Here is a 26,266-nt window from a genome sequence, read left to right on the forward strand (position 1 = left end):
AGTCCCTTTGGTGTGGAGCATATTGGCTCCCTTCTGGCTGCTGGCCTTGCTGCAGCGGTGGTGGAGGCGGAGGCTGTTGCCAGGAAGCTTGAGGTTGACTCGCCGAAGCAACAGAAACTGCAGGGTGGTTGCCTACATATTCTGGGATGTAAGGCGAATGATACGAAGCAGTGTGCATGACCTGCTTCGGCTGAGCCTGTTGTGCTGCAGCTTCGGCTATTTCCTTTTGCTTCTGGATGGTAACATGGCACATCCTAGTGGTATGGCCTTTGTTCTCACCACAGAACAAGCAAAAAATTCTTCTTGGTTGATCGCCAAATCTTCCGCCGAAGCCCCTGGCACCTCTGCCTCTCGGAGCTGGTGGTCGGAAGGAGCCTTGTTGTTGCCCCGAAGCCTGTGAGGAGCACTGTGGCCTTTGCTGCTGGCTCCCCCTATCATCATTTTGAGTAGAGTTGTGAATTGATCTAACGTGCCTCGGATAGAACCTCCCTCCGAAGCCCCTGGTCATTTCAGAAAACCTGAAAGCCTCCTCCCTTCTTTGGCGAAAATCATTATCGGCCCGAATGTACTCGTCCATCTTCTGGAGCAGCTTCTCCAGAGTTTGAGGAGGCTTCCTAGCGAAGTACTGAGCTGAAGGTCCTGGCCGAAGCCCCTTGATCATGGCCTCAATGACTATTTCGTTGGGCACTGTTGGTGCCTGTGCCCTCAAACGCAAGAATCTCCGGACGTACGCCTGAAGGTACTCTTCGTGGTCCTGGGTGCACTGGAATAGAGCTTGAGCGATGGCCGGCTTCGTCTGAAACCCTTGGAAGCTGGTTAACAACAAGTCCTTCAGCTTTTGCCATGAAGTGATCGTTCCAGGTCGAAGGGAGGAGTACCAGGTTTGAGCAACACTCCTGACAGCCATAACAAAAGATTTGGCCATGACTGCGGCATTGCCACCATACGAAGATACTGTTGCTTCGTAGCTCATCAAAAACTGCTTTGGGTCTGAGTGGCCATCGAATATGGGAAGCTGAGGCGGCTTGTAGGACGGAGGCCAAGGTGTAGCCTGCAGCTCAGCGGACAGAGGAGAAGCATCATCAAAAACAAAATTCCCATGATGGAAATTGTCATACCAGTCATCTTCGTTGAGGAAACCCTCCTGATGAAGGTCTTGGTGCTGAGGCCTTCGGTGTTGTTCATCCTGAGTAAGATGACGAACTTCTTCAGAGGCTTCGTCTATCTGCCTTTGCAGCTCAGCTAGCCTGGCCATCTTTTCCTTCTTCCTCTGCACCTGTTGATGAAGCATCTCCATATCTCTGATTTCTTGATCTATCTCATCTTCTGGCGGTGTCGGGCTAACAGCCTTCCTTTTCTGGCTTCGGGCCTCCCGAAGGGAGACAGTTTCCTGATTGTGGTCCAGCGGTTGCAGAGCTGCAGCCCCAGTTGCTGAAGCTTTCTTCGGCGCCATAGCAAAGGTTTATGATCATCGAAGGTGTTCAAAAGCTCAAAGAGTGGAAGTGAGTTCACCGGAGGTGGGCGCCAATGTTGGGGACTTGTTCTCAAATGCTATAAGTTAAGAACAAGGCAACATAGAAAATGTTAATCGGTAGAGTCCTTCGTCCTTCGAAGCATTATTTCCCTTAGGATATAATGATTTTCGGACGAAGGTTATGAAGGGCGTACCTTCATAAATACAGCATACAGTGACGAAGGATGAATCATAAGGAATATGAAGGATAACATAGACAATTATATGTTATTATTAACTTATTTTTTGCATTATTATTATGTAGAAATAGAAATAACATCGAATTACAAATGTACCTTCAGCTTGAAGGAGATGAAAGTACAGGTGTGACGCAAAAGCGAATGCCAAATCAGCGTGAACAGTACGGGGGTACTGTTCACCTATTTATAGGCACGAGACACAGCCCATACAAAATTACATTCATGCCCTTTACATTTGATAATAATTCTATAGTAATCTATCGAGGTCTGAATAGCCTTTTCGTCTTTAAGTCGGTTTCATTTTCTGCTACCACGCCGAAGCTTTTCCCGCTCACATCTTCGGCGCTGTATCAACCTTCGTATTATTTTGGTCTTCTCCTGCTGTGATACCGACTTGAGTCCGAAGATACCTGTTCACACATTATACTCCAGAAATACTGTTAAATCCTGTTTTTGAGGACCTTCGTAAGCCGAAGGCCCCCAACACAAACCGACTTAAAAGTAGAATGACCCTCTAGTCCATAAGTGCTTAGGTCGCTGTTGTAATCCTTTATAAGGGGCATAATTGTAATTTCTCACAGGCTGTGTCCTGTGCCTATAAATAGTGAACAGTATTCCCTTACTGTTCACGGATTCTGGTTTTTGCAATCACATCATTAAGGAACCAATCTTTGCCAAGGCAAAGGTATAATTGTATTCAACAATTCAATATATTAAGTAAATATAAGATGTTCCGTTTATGATTCATTTACCTTTGATACTCTTTATTTTATGTTATCTTATACAATCTATTACAATTCAATTACGAAGATTTAACCTTCGTAATTGTATTGCCATCAACCTTCGTCCAAGGATCATTATCCTCAAAGGAATGATGCTTCGTGGACGAAGGAAATTAACATTTAACATTTTATGTTGCCTTGTTCTTAATTCATAGCATTTGAGAACAAGTCCCCAACATTGGCGCCCACCTCCGGTGAACTCACTTCCACTTTTTTGAGCTGATGGCTTCGTTCAATGATCAAGCTGGAGCTGCTTCGGACCCGAAGCTGGTGCTCCCGATTACATGTGGTTCGTGCTCAGAACCAGCCAACAAAAAGCAGAAGAAAGAGGCGCAGAGAAGGGTACAACATGTTGGAGTGCAAGGACCCTTTATCAAGTCAAGGTGGTCCCACATCCCAATCACCTTCTCCCAGGAGGACCTTCAGCTCAAGGATTTTCCTCATAACGATGCTATGGTTATTTCTTGCGTTATCAAAAGGTTTCTGGTCCACAATGTTTTGGTTGATACAGGCAGTGCAGCTGATATCATATTTGCTAAGGCCTTCAGACAAATGCAAGAGCCAGAAGATAAGATTCATGATGCTACACATCCTCTCTGTGGCTTCGGAGGAAGACAGATTGTAGCACTAGGCAAGATCACCATGCCAGTGACCTTCGGATTCATCAACAACACTAGAACTGAGCAAGTTGTGTTTGACATTGTTGACATGGAGTACCCTTACAATGCAATTATTGGTCGTGGCACCCTTAATGCTTTCGAAGCAATTCTTCATCTTGCTTACCTTTGCATGAAGATACCTTCGGATCAAGGACCCATCGCTATTCATGGAAGTCAGGAAGCTGCCAGAAGGGCCGAAGGAAACTGGACTGACTCAAAAGCAATCCATAACATAGATGGAGCTGAAGATTGCGAACAGTACAAATTCAGAAGGGAGAAAGCAGCTTCAGCAGATCAGCCGAAGCCCATGCTCTTATGTGAGGACATAGCAGAGCAGAAGGTGCTGTTGGGCTCTCAATTATCCGAAGAACAGGAGAAAACCTTGATAAGGTTTTTGTTCAACAACAAAGATGTTTTTGCATGGTCAGCCAATGATCTCTGCGGAGTTAATAGGGATGTTATTGAACACTCTCTCAATGTTGACCCATCCTTCAGACCCAGAAAGCAGAGGCTTCGGAAAATGTCTGATGATAAGGCCGAAGGTGCTCGTAATGAAGTCAAAAGACTCCTCAGTGCAGGAGTTATCAGAGAAGTAAAGTACCCAGAATGGCTAGCTAACACCGTTATGGTAAAAAAGGCCAATGGCAAATGGCGAATGTGTATCGATTTTACAGATCTCAACAAGGCTTGTCCGAAGGACGAATTCCCATTGCCAAGGATAGACTCCTTAGTTGATGCAGCAGCTTCGTCAGAGCTTATGAGTCTTCTCGATTGTTATTCAGGCTATCATCAAATTTGGATGAAGAAGGAGGATGAGCCAAAGACCAGTTTCATAACCCCTAGTGGAACATATTGTTACCTTCGGATGCCTGAGGGGCTCAAGAACGCTGGAGGAAGTTTCAGCAGAATGACTGCGAAGGTTCTCCAATCTCAGATAGGCAGAAATGTGCTAACTTATGTTGATGATATCATTGTAAAAAGCACGAAGCAGGAAAATCACATTGCTGATTTGCAAGAGACCTTCGCCAGTTTTAGGCAAGCTGGCCTAAAGTTGAATCCAGAAAAATGTGTCTTCGGAGTCAAGAAGGGGAAATTTCTTGGATGCTTGGTTTCAACAAAGGGAATTGAAGCTAATCCAAGTAAAATTGAAGCTATACTTCGAATGGAGCCACCAACTACAAAAAAGGGGGCCCAAAGATTGACAGGGAGGCTGGCATCTCTTAATAGATTTATATCCAGATCAGCAGAAAGAAATTTACCATTCTTCGAAGTACTGAAATCAGCCGAAGTCTTTCAATGGGGACCAAGCCAACAAAAAGCCTTCGAGGACCTGAAGCAATATTTGATAGATTTAACAACCTTAACTCCACCAACGCCAGGGGCTCCGTTGTTACTATATGTGGCAGCTTCGCACTCAGCGGTAAGTGCAGCACTTGTCCAGGAGAAGCTTGACGGCCAGGTCAAGAAGCAGGTCCCAGTGTATTTTGTATCTGAAGTTCTTAGTATATCAAAGAAAAACTATACAGAGTTAGAGAAAGTGTTATATGCTGTTTTGATGGCATCCAGGAAGCTTCGGCATTACTTTCAAGCATACAATATTATTGTTCCTTCTTCGCAGCCGTTGAAGGATATTATGAGAAATAGAGAAGCTACTGGGCGGATTGGAAAATGGGCTGCAGAGCTCAATGAATTTTGCATTGATTATGTGCATAGATCTTCGATCCAGTCCCAAGCATTGGCAGATTTTATCGCCGATTGGACGCCAGGGGCTCAGGATGAAGAAACAAATAAAGATGCCGAAGTATGGACAGTGTTTTGCGATGGGTCTTGGGGAACCTTCGGGGCAGGAGCAGCTGCTGTGTTGGTCTCGCCATCCAAAGTTAAAACTTTTTATGCGGCAAGACTCGATTTCAGCTGTACAAACAATATTACTGAGTACGAAGCCCTGCTTTTGGGTCTTCGGAAGCTAAAAGCAATGGGAATCAGAAGGGCCATTCTTAAAACTGATTCCCAGGTTGTTTCGGGTCATATCGACAAGAGTTGCAAGGCTAAAGATCCGAAGCTTGAAAAATATCTTGACATGGTTCGAAGAGTCGAAGCTTCCTTCGAAGGATTTTCTGTCAAAAATATCCCTCGAGGACAAAATGAGCATGCTGATTTGCTAGCCAAGTCAGCAGCACAGGGACTGCCATTACCTTTGGATGTGTTCTTCGAAACAATAAAAGCACCTTCAGTGGAACTTCTTGAAAGAGCAGTCCTCAATATATCTCCTGTTTATAGCGAAGATTGGAGAACTGAGATCATCTCTTACCTTCAGGGTAAATTCCTTTCAGATGACGAAACTTATAACAGGAGGATAGAGGCAAGAGCTCGTCCATATGTCATGATAGAAGGGGAGTTGTACAAGCATGGAGTTTGTGCTCCGCTACTCAAGTGTTTATCTAGAACCGAAGGCATAGAGTTGATGAAAGAAATACATGCAGGCCTGTGTGGATCTCACATTGGATCTAGGCCGTTACTTGGAAAAGTTTTCCGCCAAGGGTTTTATTGGCCGAAGGCAGCTTCGGATGCAGCGGAATTAGTTCAAAAGTGCGAAGGTTGTCAGAAATGTGCAAGAGATCAAAAACAACCTTCGTCCTTAACACAGCTCATACAACCCATCTGTCCATTGCAAAGGTGGGGCCTTGACTTGTTAGGTCCATTACCACCGGCCCAAGGGAACTTAAGATATGTTGTAGTGGCTGTGGAATATTTTTCTAGATGGATTGAGGCAAAGCCTTTAGCCACAATAACTTCGGCTACCATCCAAAAGTTTTTCTGGCAGAATATTGTTTGTCGTTTCGGGGTACCAAAGGTCATCACTGTAGATAATGGAACACAGTTCGACTCCGAAGCTTTCAGAGATTTCTGTGATCAAATTGGTACGAAGATCCATTTTGCATCAGTCAGGCATCCGGAGTCAAATGGACTCGTTGAAAGAGCCAATGGCATTATAATGACAGGAATAATGAAGTTAATCTTCAATCAACCCAGGGGAAAGTGGCCAGATCAGTTAACCAAAGTGGTGTGGAGCCACAACACAACAACATCAAGGTCAACAGGCTTTACTCCATTCAAGTTATTATTCGGTGACGAAGCAATAACTCCGGAGGAAGCTAAAACTGGATCAATAAGAGTAGTAGCTTCGGCAGAATCAGGTTCTGAAGACGCTTATTCTGTGGAAAAAGATGCTTTAGAAGGGATCAGGCTTCAAGCTGTGGAGAATATCAATAAATATCAAGCCGAAACAATCAAATGGCGTGATAGAAAGGTTCGGCTAAAGAATATTGAGCCAGGACATTTGGTGCTTCGGAGAGTGGCCAACCCAGACACAGTGGGCAAGTTGCAGTTGAAATGGGAGGGACCTTTTTTGGTAGTATCTTCGTCAAGACCCGGTTCATACAGATTGAAGGATATGGACGGCAACGACATTCCTAGATCTTGGAATGCGGATGAGCTTCGGTGATATTATGTATAACTTGATGTAATTTTTTACATTTTTTATTTTTTCTTTCATGGCACCCTTTTCCTTTCCGAAGGGGGAGAAAGGTTTTTAATGGGGCCATCATATGTAATTTCCTTTTTTAGTTCTATAAGAGCAAAATCCCCCAAGGAATGTAAATGTAAAAGCTGAGAACGCACCATCGAGTGCCGAAAAGTAAAAAGCGAAGAAGCTCCAAAGTCGTTCCTAAGGGAATGCAGAGCTTACAGCGAAAAGTCAACGCTGATTCCGCCGAAAGTAAAAGGCGAAGAAGCTCCAAAGTCGTTCCTAAGGGAATGCAGAGCTTACAGCGAAAAGTCAACGCTGATTCCGCCGAAAGTAAAAGGCGAAGAAGCTCCAAAGTCATTCCTAAGGGAATGCAGAGCTTACAGCGAAAAGTTAGCACTGATATGTGACTGTTTCTAAGGAAATAATGGCTGTGATTATGGCTTCGGATATGTGTTTGGACATTCATTTGCACATCACATTACATCATAGCATTTGCATTCATAAACATTCATCCAGGCATATGTAGGATAATCATCATCATAGCATAAGTGGTTGCTTCAGCAAAAAGAAAAAAGAGAGAAGAGCTTCTTCGTGTACGAAAAGAAGAGCTTCGGAAGAAAGGGAAATGTTATGTTCTATGCTTCGCTGTGTACGAAAAGAAGGGAAGGTGTTTTTTCGCCTTTGGCTCAAAAAAGATAATTTCATCCACAACAAAGCACTTCTCATACATTAATGGAAGGATAAGAGCATATTACAAGGTATGAACAGAATTCATTAAAGACAAGTTTAGTTACATTTACAAAAGTTATCTCAAAAGTTTCTTGAGTCTGTCTACAGTCTACTCCTATTTAATCTTCAAGGGACTTCAGCTTCGGCGTCATTCTTTTTAACCATCGGCTTCGGCTTCGTCATCCTACATGAATTAAGTTGTTGTAAGTAAAAATCGAGCTTGAAGGAAGAGGTAAGCACAAGGTATGATTTCTTACTGGTTCAAGATGACTTCGAGCTTCGTCTCCAGCCTTTTCTCGCCCGCCTTTTGTCCATATCATCTTTACAAATCTATTGGAAATGCTTCGGGCGAGATCAGGAATGTCATCTAGAATTGATGGTGATAAAGTGAAATTGGGCCTATTGACAATCTTTCCATGATCGCAGCCAGCTTTTAGGAAAGCTGCAGCAGTGCCCCGAGAAGCTACCCAGGCGCAGAAGTCACCGTGCCCGGCTATAACTTCGTCAAGCTCATCAATTTCACCCTCAATATGTTCGAAGGTCTTTGCTAAATCTTCAGCTGACGGGGTGAATTTCTCACTGCTAGCTCCGACTGAATGGAAAATTTTTCTCAGTCGTTGAATACATTTGTTGCTAAATTCTAAACATTTGTCTTGAAGGCCCGCCAAAAGTTTTTTCAAAACTGAATTTTGTTGAACTTCGGCTTCAAGTTTTGCATTAAGTTCTTGCTTTTCTTGCTCAAACTGTTCAGACTGGCGGAGAAGCTTCGTGTTCAGTTCTGTTATTTTAGCTTCGGCCTCCGCCAGTAAGCCTTCAGTTGCTTGAAGCTCGAAGTTTTTCTTTTCAATATCAGCTGATTGCTCTTTTATCTTGCCTTCTAAATTTTCAATTATAACTTCGTGTTTCTTGTCTTCCAGATCTTGCTGCATTTTCAAAGCTTTGCTTAACAGCATACTCTGCACGAAAACAACCTTCGTTAGACATGTCTTCATTATCCAAAACAATAAAAGTCAGGGGAAAAATAGTTCACCTTGAAATTGGAATAGAATAAACTACCAACGATATGTTGTCGTCGGTAGCGGCTAATGTCCGTTTCTAGCTTCGGAAAACCGATACTCTTTGACAGAGTACCGATAACCTTAGCTCCAGTTTGATTCCGGATACAGTCCAATTTTTCATCATCAATACCTCCGAAGAGGAGTGCTCCTGGTTTATATCCGCAAGATTTGGCATACTCTTTAAGCTCTTCTATTTCGGTTTTTGACAATTTTTCTCCAACTAAATTTTGGAACATGAAGGCTTCGTCCTCTGAAGCTTCGTCAGCAATTTCCTTTCCTTTCCCCGACGCTGCGGCCACGGCCTCTTCGGCGGCAGTAGTAGCTTCTTCTGCGGCCATGTCTAGCAGCATTTTGTCGATGTGTTCAATTGTGCTTTCCAAGTTCAAATCTTCAATTGAGGTAGCTTCGGCAGCCGCAACCTCCGAAGGTGCGATTTCAATATTTGTCATTTCCTCAGCCGCTGGTACCTTCTGAGCTGAAGCTCTCGGTGGTGTCTTGTCAATGACCTCTGTCACACCGATGATTCTCTGTCTCTTTGCTTTAGTCGTTTTCTTCGTTTTTTCGGGCTCCTTTTCCTTCTGAAAAAACTTTGTCAGTTGAGGCCCCAATGGACTTAGCTTCGCAGGCAGGGATTCAGTCATTACCTTCAAAATTTCCTCCACGTCAGTGGCAGAGTGTGATGCGGGGGTTTCTTCTTCGTCGGATACTTTTTGCTTCGGAGAAGACGCTTTCCTCTTCTTCGGAATTTTCTTCTTTGATGGTTCTTTCTCATCTTCATTTAAGGCTTCGGTTATCCTTTTCCTTTTCTGGCCTCCGACACCTTTATTCAGATTTTCGTAGTCAGGGTATTCAAAACCCAAGGCGTCCAGCACTCGATTTAGTCTTCGCTTCGGACGGGTGCCGAAGGCTGCGGTCATCAACTGATCTTCTTTTTTGGAATAATTGCCGAGTATTTCATTGCACATTACTTCAATTGTATCCAGCCACTCTTGGCAAGGTGTTTTAAAGTATTTCTTAAACTTGAAATAGTAAGGTAACCGCACAAGTTCACCTTTTTTCTTCTCTCCCTTTAGCTTCGGCATTTCCCATTCTTTTAAACTAGGAAAAACCTTGAAAGCCAAAAACTCCTGAACCAGGTCTCTTGTACTGATATGCTCTGCAATAATTCTGAATTCATCCAACGCTTGTTGGGTTGGACCTTCTGGTGTCATGTTGCAGCGAGGTCGGGTTTCTCCGAAGATTAGTTCAAGTGGACTTTGCACAAGCTTCTCCTTGTCGTCATCAACCTTGACATAGAACCACTCCGACTTCCAGCCTGCTGCCCATTTGCTTCGATAGCTGATTACAGGAAACTTTGTGGTTTTCCGATAAGCAAAATTATAACAACCAAAATTGTCATGTAATCCATCTTTTCTAGCCTTCGTCTGATAGTGCAGCTCGTGAACTCGACAAAAGCTGTCCGCAAACGGCTCCACCGCTTGGCTTCGGAGTGCCCAGATATAAACACTATGCCTAACGATAGCGTTAGGAGTCAACTGATGAAAGTAGATACCAAATCTCTTCAGTACCTCTGCAATAATCCCATGTAGGGGGAATCTTAATCCAGCCTTTAGAAAGCTCTTGAAAATGACTATTTCATCCTTCTCCGGCTTTGGGGTAGTTTCTTCTCCCCCGAAGCGTAATAGCTTCTTCTGATTTTCACTGAAAAAACCCGACTTTACCATCTTGGAGAGATCAGCCTTCGAAACAGTAGACTTTCCGAAGTCCAAGTGGTTGGGCTTGCTTGGCATGGCAATACGATAATCATCTTCGGGATCAGTTTCCTCAATATCTTCTTCTTCTGCTTCGGCAGTTGCTTGTTCTACATCAGCACTGGGGATTTTTTCCGAAGTTACCAGCCCGGATCGTTGCATCGCTTCGGAGATGGGAACAGTCTCCAAACCTTCAGCTTCGCCTCCCTCACGCTCAACCCTAGCGGTAGAGCGCACTCTGGCCATTTAATTCTGAATTTGCGGCAATTAAATACTTTTTTCTCCGAAGTTTTTTGTCTGATGAAGCAAGCTTCAAGCTGGAGCTTCGTTCGATTCCGAGAGTCAAGCTTCGGCTATGGTTAAAAATTTTGGCAGCAAAACAGTGCAAATAGCAATGAATGTTGTGGTAACTTCACACCTACTCGTCTGTTTATATAGTACTGCAGGTAAGAAGGCGAAGCGCCAGGATTTTTACACCAGGCGGACAGCCGCTTGCACTCGCTGCGTGGTGGACCGCAGAGACCAAACAGTAACTCTGCAAGGTGGGACCGCTACGCGATGGGAAACTGAATCGTTTCTCGACAACGAGCTCAGGGAAGGTGTTTTTTGGACCTTCGGCTTCCCGAAGCTTAAGAGACTTTTTTCACGGATCAAGCTCGTTACGAAAAACGATCTAGCACCGCGAAAGGGGCTACTGTTGGGACTATGCTTCGTCGCCGAAGGTCTTGTAGGAAGAAGCAGCTTTCGGCTGAAGCTGTCCGTATGAGATGACCGAAGGTTCCTACTCATGAAGCTTCGGTATTACAAACCGACTTAAAAGTAGAATGACCCTCTAGTCCATAAGTGCTTAGGTCGCTGTTGTAATCCTTTATAAGGGGCATAATTGTAATTTCTCACAGGCTGTGTCCTGTGCCTATAAATAGTGAACAGTATTCCCTTACTGTTCACGGATTCTGGTTTTTGCAATCACATCATTAAGGAACCAATCTTTGCCAAGGCAAAGGTATAATTGTATTCAACAATTCAATATATTAAGTAAATATAAGATGTTCCGTTTATGATTCATTTACCTTTGATACTCTTTATTTTATGTTATCTTATACAATCTATTACAATTCAATTACGGAGATTTAACCTTCGTAATTGTATTGCCATCAACCTTCGTCCAAGGATCATTATCCTCAAAGGAATGATGCTTCGTGGACGAAGGAAATTAACATTTAACATTTTATGTTGCCTTGTTCTTAATTCAGAGCATTTGAGAACAAGTCCCCAACAAATGCATTGATTACTCATCATATTGGATTTGTTTCAATTAGGCTGTTTTGGCTCATGAGCTGGGTCACCTCAAGTGCGATCATGGTGTTTGGCTCACTTTTGCCAATATACTCACAATGGGAGCATACACTGTCCCTGGTAGACCATCTGACTACTTGAAATCTCATTAGATTGGTGGGCTATGTACCTAAATACACTTCATTTGAACTACATCTCATGGTAAGTACATGCACTTTTATCAGGTTTCGGCAGGTTACTGGCTTTCTGGAAGAGCAGCTATATAGATGGCTACGAGCTGCAGAGCTGACTTGTGACAGGGCAGCTCTTCTTGTGGTGCAAGACCCGAAGGTACCTTTACTGCCTTAACTCTGAAACTACCTCAATTTTTAAATATAAGATTGATTTGTATTGAACATAAGAACTAGCAGAATAAATAGCGCTATTTTTTTGTCTTTGCTTTTGCTCTTGAAGTGGATTTTTTTCATGGTCTGGCCACAAATTATATATGACTCCAAGAAAAAGTAGAGGTTTGTGTAGTTTTCAATTCATCTTCCAAGTAACAATCTTTAGTTCATAGAAAGAACAGCTGTTCTCCAATTTTGATGAATTAGAGCTGCAGCTTGTAGTTTTAACATATAATGGATACATGCTTACTCTACAAGTTGGTATCATCACCTAATACTAAACTCCTGATTGTCCTGAGGTGGTCATCTCTGTTCTTGGCTGTCTGAAAATAGGAACGCCTTGTTGTGTGTTGTAATGCTTATCCTACAAGTCTGTCATCACTTGATACTTATTCTTGATTGTCAAGAGGTAGTCATCTCTGTTCTGATGAAATTGGCTGGAGGATGCCCATCTCTTGCCGACAAGCTAAATGTGGATGCCTTCCTGGAGCAAGCTCGTTCGTACGACAAGGCTGCATCGAACCCAGTTGGGTGGTACATCCGGTCAGAACTGTTGTCACTTGAACCATGATTCACGATATTATTGTTGTGGAAATGCATATGTGTTTGTGTTGTATGACATTTCTTTCTCAATCTCTTTACATGTTGCAGGAACGCACAAACCAGAGAGCTTTCACACCCTTTGCCTGTGATGCGAGCCAGAGAGATTGATGAGTGGTCAAGAAGCCAGGAGTACAAGACCCTAATGCAAAAAATGTTTCAGATGGGGCTGAACAAAGTATAGTTAGTGGCGACACATACGAAGAGGTATGTACATGGAATCCATCATGTTTCTTTGCAAGGATTTAGCTTTAGATCATGATTGTCCTTTCCTGTATATCTGATCATGAGTTTGTGATTTTCTCCTGGGTGGCTGGGCACCGTTTTTTTAGGACTGTAGAGTTTGTAGCTTGTGTATGGAAGGGAATGTCTGTATATGGAGAAGGCTGGTGCTTCTTCACCTTCTTTAGCGCCATCACGCTTGATTTCTATTGCAGTCTCGGTTCCTCATCCCTGGCTGGGTTTCGTTTGGATCGCGTAGCAGCAACATGGCAACTACGTCGCGAGGCGAAGCATCCAGTTCATCTCCACCGCGAAAAACACTGGTGAGCATTTCATTCATGGTGATTTTGATGTTTTTAAAATTTTCTCTGAGATTTTTCCAGGTGCTAATTCATGGTGCTAATTCATGGCTATCTCCTTTTTGGGTGCGGGGCTGATTGGTTAGTGGTGAGCTTGGCTCTCATATGTTCCTTCTCGTGGATGAGGTCACACCTAGGTCTCGAAGGGGATGCGAAACCAGAAACAGTGCCAGAGGAGACCGTACTTGCGTTGCCGACATCTTGCGCCATTCCACAGCGCTCCGCGTATCAGAGGATGGTAAGCTCGTTATCTCTATCTTTTCATCCATACATGTTATGCAAAAATCGTGTAGTAGTATTTAGTTAAAATTGATTTTTGAATTAAGATGGTGTAGAAGCTTAATTTCATTCAGCAGAATATGGCAATGTTCCATTTCCATTTTCAGCAATTTCAGAACAATGGCCCTTTCCTGAATTCTGATGAATGTTCGACCTTACATTATAACTATCACTGAATCACGTGGTCGCATACTAATATGGACATTTTCTGCACGGTTCAAATGAAAAAAATACTCACTTTAGTTGGAATGTTGTATACATCAGTAACTTGGTGCTTATATCCTGTATTAAGGTTCAGTATTGTCTTTGCCACAGGGAAGAAAGTTGGTAGGTCTAAGGAGTTGTTGAAGCCAGATGAGGTTATAGAGCAAGTGGACTCTAGGACAGTTGCTGCATCACCGCTTCCTTACAATGTAAAACTGGAGGAAGTCGAATCTTTTTTTGCTCAGTGTGGCAAGGTATGCTATATGTCTTTTAGCACTGATTGTTGCACCTAAAAGTAAGGGGTAAAAAACTACAACCATCACAGGTGTCAGCAGAACTTATGCAAATAGGAAACTGATATATAAGATAGATAAAGTTTCCTATTGCTATTAGACATTCAATATTGTTATGATTGATAATAGCGATAGGTTCCCTCATCAACCAGGGGTTGTTTCTGTGGCAGCAGGCTTTGACCATGCTGGTCTTTTGAGAACTTTGATTTGTTCTTGGTTGATCCCTAAACAAAGACTCGGCTGCGTTTATAAGAGAGGTCATCTAGCTAACTTAGGGAACTAGGAAACTGACCTCTAGATTTTCCTAATACGAACTGACTAGATAACTAACCTAACCTAACTTATGTCTTTCCATAAAAGTAATGTAGAGAATAATTCTTTGAGCTAGAAATGTACTGTATGAACTCACATCCTTGACGTTATGCATCCGAGGTTAATATGATAAATTGGTGTCTTAGGCCATTACCATTCGAATACTAGATGTTCATTGATCTTGCCATGGAACCTCAATGTGTAGGGGACGCGGACGGAGAATCCCGCTCCGCAGCGGCCCAATCGGCCCCACCCCCGCGCGCGGAGACCCACGGGACGAACCAGCGGTCACGCGGAGAAGTACGAGCATTGCTACAGCTCGGAGACCCATTGGGATGCTTGCCGCTGCGGAGACCCATTGGGATGGTTGCCGCTGCTAGGTGGATTGCAAAGCTCTCAGGGCCTTGTCTGGCACAAGCATTGCAGATGTACCCAGACTTCAAAATAAAGGTTTGAGTTATTTCATAGCCATTTTCTTTCTCTTTGATGCTAGAGTATGAGCATTGCTACAGCATAACCTTTTTATGACTTATGATGCATCATAACTATGTTTACATGTTTCTTTCAAAGTGTTGCAATTGATGGGTGTTCATGGCAATTGGCAAATCTATTTAGGTTGTTGGACATTCACTGGGAGGTGGTACAGCTGCTCTGTTGACATACGTTCTGAGGGAACAGAAGGAGTTTGCCTCTACTACTTGTCTGGCATTTGCTCCAGGTTTCTATGCTATGTTTTTTTTCTCTTTTAGAACCTTAATTTCTCAATCAAACCATGAAAACGATGTGTGCATGGCATTTTCTCTCTCTTTTCATTACCATATATACTTGCTTGTCTTATGTTTTTATACTCACAGGGGCAGGTTGGTATAGTAGATAGTACATACTGCTTGTGAACTTGTGATTGGTTCTGGAACTCTATTCATAAAATCCAAATGTTAGTACACAATAGTTAAGTCCTTAGCTGATATTATGATTGGAACTGTTATACGTTTTGCAACCTAAGTTCAATGTTTCTATCATACTAGAATCTTTGATAAGCTTAAATTCCATTTAACTATGTAGAAATATTAAGGAGTATATATTTTCTTAGAAAATGTTTTGTTCTGCAGCTGCATGTATGACATGGAAACTGGCAGAGTCAGGAGTGCATTTTATCACTACAGTCATCAACGGAGCTGATCTGGTTCCAACATTTTCTGCTGCGTTAGTAGACGATCTTGGTTCAGAGGTTTCTTACTGATATTCCTGACTTTGTTAATCCCATATTATAAAGTGTGCTTTTTAGAAATTTGTTAGTGCACACGCATTGACTGTACTTCTTTTGTAAGAACATGAGATGATGACAATATCCCTTCGTAACAGGTTACAGCGTCAGCTTGGCTAAATGATTTCCGCCACCAAATTGAACAAACCAGAATCCTAAGCACTTTTTATCGTTCTGCGTCAGCCTTGGGATCCCGGCTTCCATTTATGGCAAATGCTAAAGCAAGAGTAGCTGGTGCTGGCGCCATCTTAAGACCTGTATCTACTGGGACACATGTTACTTTCAAAGCTTCATTTGTTACACCATCTTCAGGAAGCTTAGTTGTATTTGAGTTTTAAACACCTGCTGCATTGTCCATGGCTTCCAGTGATAATATTCTTATGGCCAGGTTGTAATGAGGAGAGCTCGCAGTGTAGCACAGGCAGCATGGACAAGACCAGCACTGCAACTGTCTTCATGGACTTGTATTGGGCCAAGACGGCGAAACAATATATCTACCTCAACTGTCACATCAGAGGAAATAATAACATCTACAGGCGGTGGATCTGAATCCACTTCATTGTTGACTGAAACCACTGCAGAAACCACAAAGACAGTTACAATTCTGGTTTGATCATTCTTTCAAGTAGCATATGCTCTGTTCAAGTTTGGGGTTTAAATCTGCTTTAATTCCAACAGTATAATTCCCTGTTAAAAAATTTCAAATAGATGAGTATAATTCCCTTTAGCTAGGTTTTCTGCTTTCTAACTATATTTCAGCATCCACCATAGCTGCACACTTATACACACAGTACCTTCTCCAGCATGGGAATTGAATTTCCATGTCCCATCTTCTTCGTGTACTTGATCAGTAGTAGTCTCAGCATACTGGGAACAAAAGGTTTGTGGGTGGCATTTAAAGATAAGTTGCTTCACATGAAATTTTCTTTATGGGATTTTATTATGTCATTCTTGTTTTTTGTAATGACTACTTGAAATTGGTTTCTTTTAGGGTCGTATACTTATTTCTGTAATTTCCAAAATATCAGATGCTGATGAGATGTGAATGGCTGACCTCTGCTTTAGGAGGTGCAGAACTGGCGCTCCAATGTAGAGACGCAGGTCAAGACATGCCAGAATGTGAGTTCTCTGCTCTGCCCTTTTTCACTCACCTTGGAAATTCAAGGTTGTGCTTGTAGTAATGAACACCCCATACCACCGGTGAATTGAATTGTGTTGCTTACAGGAACTCCAGGGTCTCAAGAAAGGACTTGACTCTAAAGTGGAACAACTGAAATCGGTGCGCCCTTCCATTTTGTCGACTTCTATTCCTTTTTACCTTTGATCTGGTCTCTAGCAGGAGCAGCACACCATCCTGTCATTTTGCTCGTAGGAAAATGAAGGCGATTAGGTATACGGTACAGGAAGAGAAGGGCAATCTACCTGCACAAAATACGACTTTAGGGCTTGTTTGGGACAAAGGGTAAGGGAGGGGATTGAGGGGGCTATAATCCTTCACTATTCAAAATTAAGTAGTGAGGGATTCTAGCCCCCTCAATCTACTCCATTACCTTTAATCCTAAACAAGCCCTTAGAGACAGTTAGTTTTGTGTGAAAAAAAAGATCTATGTGATTACGCTCTACCGAGGCATGCTGTCGTGCAAGAAGCTGTAACGATTTTCTTGTTTTGTAGAACAATAACAATACAGAACAAGCTTGACATACACCAGGCCAAACACTGAAGGTTGCAAGTGCATAAGTCCCTATTTCACACACACTCTCTCACCGCTTCTTTTCATACTTCTCCTTTGGATGTACCATTGTATGCTTTTCGTACGATGCAAGTGCATAGGTCCCTATTTCACACACACACTCTCTCTCACCGCTTCTTTTCATACTTCTCCTTTGGATGTACCATTGTAATATTTAGTGTTACAGTGATATTATGCTACACGGATTTTACGTAACATAGTGATGTTTATCGTCCCGTATCTATGTTTTACACTAATATTTTACTTCCGTGGCAACGCACGGGCACACACCTAGTATTTATAACGAGCCTAGCTGCATGACTGTTATAGAGATCCTATATTTATGGATGGAATAAAGCATGTAAATCATATTTTTTCCATGCATGACAATTCATTCCTAAATTTGTGTGCATATCTTCCACAATTTTCGGGTATGCAAATGTAAACATATGCGCATGCAGGGGTGCCTGGGTGGATCCGGTCAGAGGAGAGGTTTGACCTGGTGCGTGGCAGGGGGACCCACCAGACAACATTTACCTGGTTGTTAGGTGCGGTCTAGAGGTGGCTGGGGCTTCTTGTAACTCTGTAACTATTGGAAGCCCTATGCTCTCAATATCCCCTCCCTACAGGGGCGAATTTAGGGCCGTTTGTCGGCCGACCCGGTAAAAAATACAAATTATTTATCAAGACGTTGTTAAAGTTTAAGAAAATTTATATCATCCAGTAAAGTTGTTGCTATTGACACCGGTCATATTCTCGGCTAGATTCGCCACTGCCTCCTATATATATATATCAGCGACGGTCGCGCGTGACATCCTTTGATCCAACGCAGTTCAGGCGGCCCAAGTGATGACCTCTATCCATTCTTGTGTCCTTGATGGCGTCCTTCGGCAACTACCTCCTCCGATTCGTGTTATGCATTTCGATTATTGTGTTTTATGCCTACCATATACACTATTTACGCTAAAAACTGTACGATTTTATGCTTGAATACGGAGTTCGTATATCAGTTTATTGCATGCATATTTTTGCAGGCACATTGGAAAGGCAATTCCTTGATTTATGATATTCGTAATTACCATAAAAATCAAATCAAATCATTTATGTTCGTAACTACCAGATTTTTACGTCTGCCATAAAATTGTCCTTAATTGCCGCATGTTCATAATTACCATAAAAATCAAATCACTTGTGATCTGCCAGATTTTTACATCTGTCCTAAAACTGTCCCTAATTCCCACCACCTTTCTTAGTTGGACCGATATTAATTTTTTTTACTAATTATGTTAAACGGTGTAAAAATTTATGCGACGTTGTATAAGAATTTATGCTATGTGTGACCCATGTCATCTATTTTTTTGCGCGCGTGCAGTGGAAAGGAAAATGTAATCCAAAATTTGCGCGCATGCAATGGAAACTCTCACGATTTGTCATAATTTTGGGATCTGCATAAAAATAGAAACCACATGCACGCGACTGTCATATTTTCAGATCAGCCATAAAATAGGATCGTTAATACAACCCACCAGAGCTATCAACATCTCACATTGGCTCGGTATTTACGCTTATAATTGAGGGGGTTTATGCTCAAAACTTAGGATTTTTATGCTTGAACCCGATGCGTCCACCAGTGAACCATATTCCAGATTTTTTACGCAGTGTACCGAATTGCATATATACCTACACCATGTAGCATAATTTGGATAAGTATATATCGTAAACTGGTTCTAACGAGCCTAGCTACATGGCTGTTGGAACGATCCTATACTTATGAAGAAAATAAAGCATTTAAATTATATTTTTTTTCTTCCCGTGCATGCCAATAAATTTCCTTTCATCGCAAATCATGTCATCCTAAATTTGTGCGCATGCGGTAGAAACAGATTTTTACGCAGTGTATCAAATTGCATAAATACATACAATGTAGCATAATTAGTATCAGTATATATCATAAACTAGTTCTAACGAGTTTAGCTACATGGGTGTTGGAGAGATTCTATATTTATGGAGGAAATAAAGCATTAAATACGAGTTTTTTGTTTCCATGCATGCCAATTTATTTCCTTTCATCGCACATTCTTGTCATCTTAAATTTGTGTTCATGTAGCAGGAATCAGATTTTTAAGCAATGTACCAAAATGCATAAATACCTACACCGTGTACCATAATTAGTATCAGTGTATATCATAATATAGTCCTGACGAGCCTAGTTGCATGACTGTTGAAGCGATCCTATATTTATGGAGAAGATAAAAGCATTAAATATTGTTGGACACTTGTTCTCAATTACTGTGAATAAGAAACAAGACAACATAAAGATTAAATGTTAAAGACATTCGTCCTCCGAAGCATTATCTTTTCTCAAAGATAATGATTCTTGGACGGAGATGATGAAGAAGAGCTTATCTTCATTTCTTACGAATTCATTTTATTTTATATATTGATGTAATAACATAGTTTGGATTATATTATAATGAATCGTTAAGTACCTTCGGCTTGCTCGAAGGAGAGAGTGCGAGAGTGACTTTTCAATGAAAAAATCGTGAACAACACATGGATACTGTTCATTTATTTATAGGCATGGGACACAGTCGAGCAAAAGTACAATTATAAAGTACAATTATAACTCTGATATCTATATATTGCTCTAATATAAATATTAAGGATGAACATGTCTTTTCATTGCTGGCTTGATTTCTTTTATGACCTTCGTGATCATTTTAAGCTAAATCTTTAACTTTTGTCGAAGCTCTGCTGCATTCCCTGCGTGTCTGTCATAGTTTCGGCACTCAATCCCTTTGACATATCTTTGTCAAGATGAATCATTGACAGTTTCTTCATTTTGAGGACATTCGGCAGAGAAGGAGACCTCCAACAAATACGTTTTTCATGCATGTCAATTCATTTCCTTTCATCGTACATTTTTTGTCATCCTATTTTTGTACGCATGCAATAGGTAACAGATTTTTACTTAGTGTACCAAATTGCATAAATATCTACACCGTGTAGCATATTTACTATCAGTATATATCATAAACTAGTCCTGACGAGGTTAGCTGCATATTTGTTAAAGTGATCCTATATTTATGGAGGAAATAAATCATTTAAAAATAGAAACCGTCGGCCATGTGTTTTCTAAATTTATGTGTATGCAGAGAAACGTGTTTGACTCGTACATGCATTTCTTTTCTTTTGCGTGCAGAGACATGGGGTGGGGGCACACTGAGAGTTTGGCTTGGGAAGTGGGTGAGCGCGCCGGCCTGGTCCAGGAGTGGTCCGCCTAGGATTTCTCTAACTATTTGAAGACTAGGGCTCGTTATATATATATATATATATATATATATATATATATATATATATATATATATATATATATATATATATATATATATATATATATATATATATATATATATATATATATATATATATATACACGGCGGTACTAAAATGCACCTGGGTGCATTCTCTATATTGAATGCACCCAGCTGCATTCTCTATATTGAAGGCAGGCGAGCTCGGGACCAGATCCACTGCGGGCAACTAGAGCGGAAGGGCCATGGAGATGCCGTCGCCTTTCCAGAAGTTCGGCCACTGCGACATCTGCCGCTGGAGCAAATCCACCTAGAGCCTGACGCCTCCATGTACATACATACGTACGTACGTATATGATTGGGAGCTCTCTCTCACCCACTCAGTCACTCGTCATCGTCCATCCCATGTTGCTATGGAATCTTGTACGCTCCCGGCCAGCGGTCTAAACAAAATGATTGTAACTGCTGGTGTGTTGTAATTGCAACTGCTGGTGTGGTGTGATTGCAACCCCGCATTAGGTGTGATTGCAACTGATGTATAATTCTACCCAAATATATGTTAAAAAATGTAAACAAAATAATTGCAACTGCTGGTGTGTTGTAATTGCAACTGCTGGTGTGGTGTGATTGCAATCCCGCATTAGGTGTGATTGCAATCGTTGTATAATTCTACCCAAATATATGTTAAAAAATGTAAACAAAATTATTGCAACTGCCGGTGTGTTGTAATTGCAACTGCTGGTGTGGTGTGGATGCAACTGCTGAGTTGCTCTGATGTGATTGCAAGTACTGAATAACTCAGGGAAATTTTGTTAAAAATATGATTGCAACTGCTGGTCTGGTGTAATTGCAACTGCTGGTCTGGTGTGATTGCAACTGCTGGTCTGGTGTGATTGCAACTTCTATATAACTAGATGCAACTGCTGGTCTGGTTCGAAAATTGTAACATTCTGTCGGGAGCGTGCGGGAGGGACGAAGACGAAGCGTCGGTTCAGCCTGGGTGGGGCGGTTGGCTCGGACCAAGTGCTCCTGCGTAGGTTCGGCCTGGATGCATTCTCTATATTGAATGCACCCAGGTGTAATATATAAATACAGTATATATATATAGTCAAAAATGAAAAGGCATTGTTTTGCCGACAACATAGCATGATACAACATTAGGACTAATCAGCGGTATTAATTTAAATTAAGATCTGGTGATCCATATTCTTATCTAAGTCTACATCAAAATGACAGTACGAGTCGCTTTCGGTTGGCAGTTGAATCTCATGAAGAGAGCCATTAACCATTTGCCAAATGTTAGCACGGCAACGAATTAGAAAGGTGGCCACAAGACTACTACTGCCAGCTGCATGACCAACTCCATGACAGATTGACAGGGCAACCTTGGGCTGCAATATCACGACGCCTAGCTTTCTAACCCTTTTAAAAGGAATTGGGTGTCCAGTCCAGCTCAACACTTTAGCCCATTGCGAATTTAGAGCAACTCCAATAGTTATATAAATTTTAGCTCTCTAAATCACAGATTTAAGAAGTTGCTAACTAGCTTTTGGAATAAAAAAATGTGAGTTCTCCAATAGTTCTCTAAATATAGGTTGTAATTTTGTTTTGTATCTATCCACGTAAAAAATAAGTCACAAAAACTATATAATGCAGTCAACATTTTTGTTTAGGGAGTTGTTAAATGGTTGCCAAATGTAGAGAGAAAATGATGTTAGATGACAAGTTCTTAAATTTAGAAAGTTCATTTAGAAAACTGTTGGGGAATATTTTTTATGTTAACTACCTAAATTATTGATTTAGGAAGTCTTTTAGAGAACTACTGGAGTTGCTCTTAAGACCTGTTTGGAACGCTGTCCCAAACGTCATACTACGCCACACTTTAGACGCGGTAGGTGTGGCGCTCGATTTGGCCGCCATACATTAGGCGTGGTGCGGCGCCGTAGGCTGCCGTCCAAACTAACCATTAACTTTTACACTTCACTGCTGCATGGCGATTTGTCAGACATAAAGTAACCGAAGGATCCAGACGTTACGTTAGACTCTCTCAAGCCTACTCTAAATTCCATCTCAGCTTTCTTTAAGCCCCGTTTGTTTGGTTGAAATTGAATTCCATTTTAATAATTATAATTTAGATAAAACTAATTAAGTTCATATATTTATATATGTGATATATTTGTATATTATTCTAAATTATATGAGAGAGATAGTTATATAATACATTTATGTTGTAGTGAAGCAAGTAGAAGAATCTGCTATAAGTTGTACATCGAAAAAAATAGCATGTAAATCTATAAAATCAATTTCCATCTCTCACCCCATGAATTTAAGATAGGCTTATATGATAACTTTGAAAAGTGGTAGAATATCACATTCTAAAAAAATAGCCTATTCCATTAGTAAGATTCCAATTCCTCAAAATGAAAGAAAACAAACGAGACCTAAAAGTTTTTTCATCCTCTATATCTTTATCATCTCCAACAATATCCTTTATATTTAGTCCTCTATAGCTATAGTTCTAATGAAACCATAGTCAACACACGACATACAAAATAAACGCACTAATAAATATTACAAAATACTTGCGATCATATATATTAATTTTGCAGATTATGTCAAATTCAAATTAGTCAAATTTTATAAATTGTACTAGGTAGGTGCCCGTGCGATGCCACGGAATATAAATCTCGATTTATATATCAGCTATGCTTCCTGTGAAGCAAGGAAGCGAACGCAAGCCAGCCTTTTGTATTAGTGCATTATGTTCAGTTCTTACTTGATCATCCCGTGTTCTCGTGTGTGCCATGGCCGAGTGGCAAGCTCAACACTGGTATTGTTGTCTTGTCTCAAATGAAGTCCGCTTCCACAAGTTAATCGGATTTCTTCATGGGTGATAGTTGTGTCAGATTCTTCCGCGCATAGGGCAAGTAATGCAAGTGATAGCTGTGTCAGTTTACCCCCATTTTCTTGGGCATCACTTGTCTCAAATGAAGTCCATTGGAGGTTCGCAATTTATGTTCCGTGGCATCGCACGGGCACCTACCTAGTAAAGATATAAGAGAACAAAATGCTAATTTGTATTATATGACTGGAATGTATGTTTTGAACATGAAACAAACGTACTACACTTACCTTAACAAATTTTATTCGTCTATCATTCCCCCACATGGTCATAGCTTGTAGAACGAGGTAGCTGGTATTAATCTTTTATGAGCTGCTCACACACTTAAACATAGTATATCTATTAACACCATTTATTTATCCATATCTCCTCTAGGTTTACCAGGAAAATATATATGTTGAAGATAAGCCATTCCACTCATTCAAAAAAATTGCACGGTCACTGGGATACACTGATGATGATCTTCCTTTGGTATCATTCCAGTTAGTTTCTAAAGGTACTCAGAATCAAACTCGGGTGGTTCTATGCTCTATAGTCCTATCATGTTTGCCTCTCCTAGTTTTTTTTGTGTGTAAAGCCTATTCTTTGTGCTGCACCGCTGTTAGGCTACTACGGAGAATGTGGAAAACGAGGCGGTTATATGGAGATAACTGGATTCAGTCCTGAAGTACGGGAACAAATTTACAAGGCGGCATCAGTAAACCTGTGCTCCAATGTTTCGGGGCAAATTCTTGCTAGCCTTGTAATGAACCCACCAAAGATCAGTGTAGGATGCTTAGGAAACTCTTTTAAGTACAATAATGATGGCAGTAACTAAGAATCTTGTACCTCCACAGGCTGGGGATGAATCCTTTGAATCCTTCATGTCAGAGAGGGATGGTATCCTTTCATCGTTGGCTCGGCGTGCAAAGGTTTGTGCTACTCCTGTCTTGCCCCTTCTAAGATTGATTGATTGTACCGGGCTGAAAGTGTAAGTCTAATTGTATTTCTTTTTCCCTTCATTGTCTAGAGTCGTAATATGAAAATAAAAGGCAATAATAAAATCTACCCCTGGTCGAGTAGTCCGTTAACATATGCAAAACAACTTTAAAAATATATTTTTTCCTCGAATCTCATAAGCACCTTCTTATTGTTACGTGTTCTTATCTGTCACAGGTTTTGGAAGAAGCATTCAACAGTTTAGAAGGAATTACATGCAACAAAGCCGAAGGTGCAATGTATCTGTTCCCACGCCTTCATTTACCCCAGAAGGCTATTGGAGCTGCCCAAGCAGTCGGCACTGTGCCAGATGCATACTACGCAAAACGCCTACCGGAAGCCACTGGAATCGTCGTCGTCCCTGGTTCTGAGTTTGGACAGGTGGGTAATCTCAAAAGCCCTTTTTGTGGAAGTCCCTACATGTTTAAAGAGAAGGTTAAAAGGCAGAAGCTTAGTAGTATAATTAATGCATAGAAAAGTATTTGACCATATGAACCCGGTACCAATAGATTCAACATGAAGCCTGCTAACATATTACACAGTTTTACCAATATAATTTGTTTGTTGGGTACCCTTTTTACTATATATGGTAGTTATAAATTACATTGGTAAATAGTTGTAGTAATGACCCTTGGAAATAATTAGTTTCGTCTTTTTCATTACAAAAGCAGTGTAAATTCTTCAAACTCAAGCTTGCTAATCACTTTACAAGTGTTAGAATACAGTGAACACTTCCGACAGAAAAGACCAAATTTCAAGCAACTTTAAGAATAGGCCATAACAACACAAAATTGTAAACTAATTGAATTGCAATGCCTAAGTATTTATGCATTTTAGTAAGAACCTTACCGATACTGGAATGAAGATGAACAGAGAGTATTCGTACAAGCACCACAATTCACCAGACCAGCAAGAGCTGATAAGTACTTGAGAATTTCATATAAAAGAAGAGGAACAAACATTATGTGGCCATAGAATAAGCTAGCACACCAGGTAACCAAGTTGATATCATAGTTCCATTCCTTCTTATGCCATTTGTGAGATAGGTAGGTGACAAAAGTGGCACATAGATGTAGCAACGAAAATCAGGGTGGTGCATGTCCAAAACAGCCCATACCTACAAAATACAAATTGAAACAGAAGGCATAGCAGATCAGTATAAAATTACAAAGAACTAATATTCCACACAATTACAAAGTCTTCCAGGTGACTCACATTTGCCAAGCTCTCTGTACCATTATCCCATTTCTCCTATAGCCTGCATTTTTAACAGTTTAGTGGCCTAAATTGTATTGTGAGGCAAGTTTGAGGACCACCCATGCGCTTGTAGGGCCCATGTATATTGCAGTCACAAATAGATCAGGTTTCAGCATGGAAATCATTCAATCATATATGCCTATTAGCAATTACACATATACCGCAACAAAGGTGGACAACTACCTTCTCTTCGTTTGGTTCAGGAAGAGAAATGTGCTCCAAACTCTGTTGCAATTCCAGATGGTGCAGTGCACTCCTAAACATGTATCCAGTCATTAGAACACTATATATAAGATGAGCCAGATTTTCAGCAACCTGCGTTGATAAAAGACAATCAAATATGCAATAAACCAAAAACCAAAAGACACAATAGTGAAGCCAGTCTGGTGCAAGGTGTCATGAAAATGGAACAATCAGTGACACAAATCTTACCTTTAAAAATCCATTGCTATTTCAATACCATAGAAGTCTGTAACATTTTATACTCAGTCAATGTTACAAGGCTACCTTTTTTAGACCATTTCAATACCCTAACTTCATATTTCGACCCGGTTTTATTTTACTAATCATAGGAGTACTGACGCCTGCTCTCCAGTGATGCAGATAACTGATTGCTTCAGAGGGTATACTGAATCATGTCAGTTGTAGC

The 26,266-nt window shown here is 41.1% G+C and overlaps 1 protein-coding gene across 1 annotated transcript; it reads left to right on the forward strand.

Annotated features, from left to right (window-relative positions):
• The first annotated feature begins 14,536 nt into the window (after nucleotides 1–14,536).
• On the forward strand, nucleotides 14,537–15,469 carry LOC103655923 (diacylglycerol lipase-beta). Its single transcript, XM_020543697.2, has 3 exons — nucleotides 14,537–14,622; nucleotides 14,788–14,890; nucleotides 15,282–15,469. The coding sequence occupies exons 1-3, from the start codon at nucleotides 14,599–14,601 to the stop codon at nucleotides 15,410–15,412; spliced, it is 258 nt and encodes an 85-aa protein (XP_020399286.2). The 5' UTR covers nucleotides 14,537–14,598; the 3' UTR covers nucleotides 15,413–15,469.
• The last annotated feature ends 10,797 nt before the right edge of the window (nucleotides 15,470–26,266 follow it).

Source organism: Zea mays, chromosome 1 (genome assembly GCF_902167145.1).
Source record: "Zea mays cultivar B73 chromosome 1, Zm-B73-REFERENCE-NAM-5.0, whole genome shotgun sequence".
Lineage (NCBI taxonomy): Eukaryota > Viridiplantae > Streptophyta > Magnoliopsida > Poales > Poaceae > Zea > Zea mays.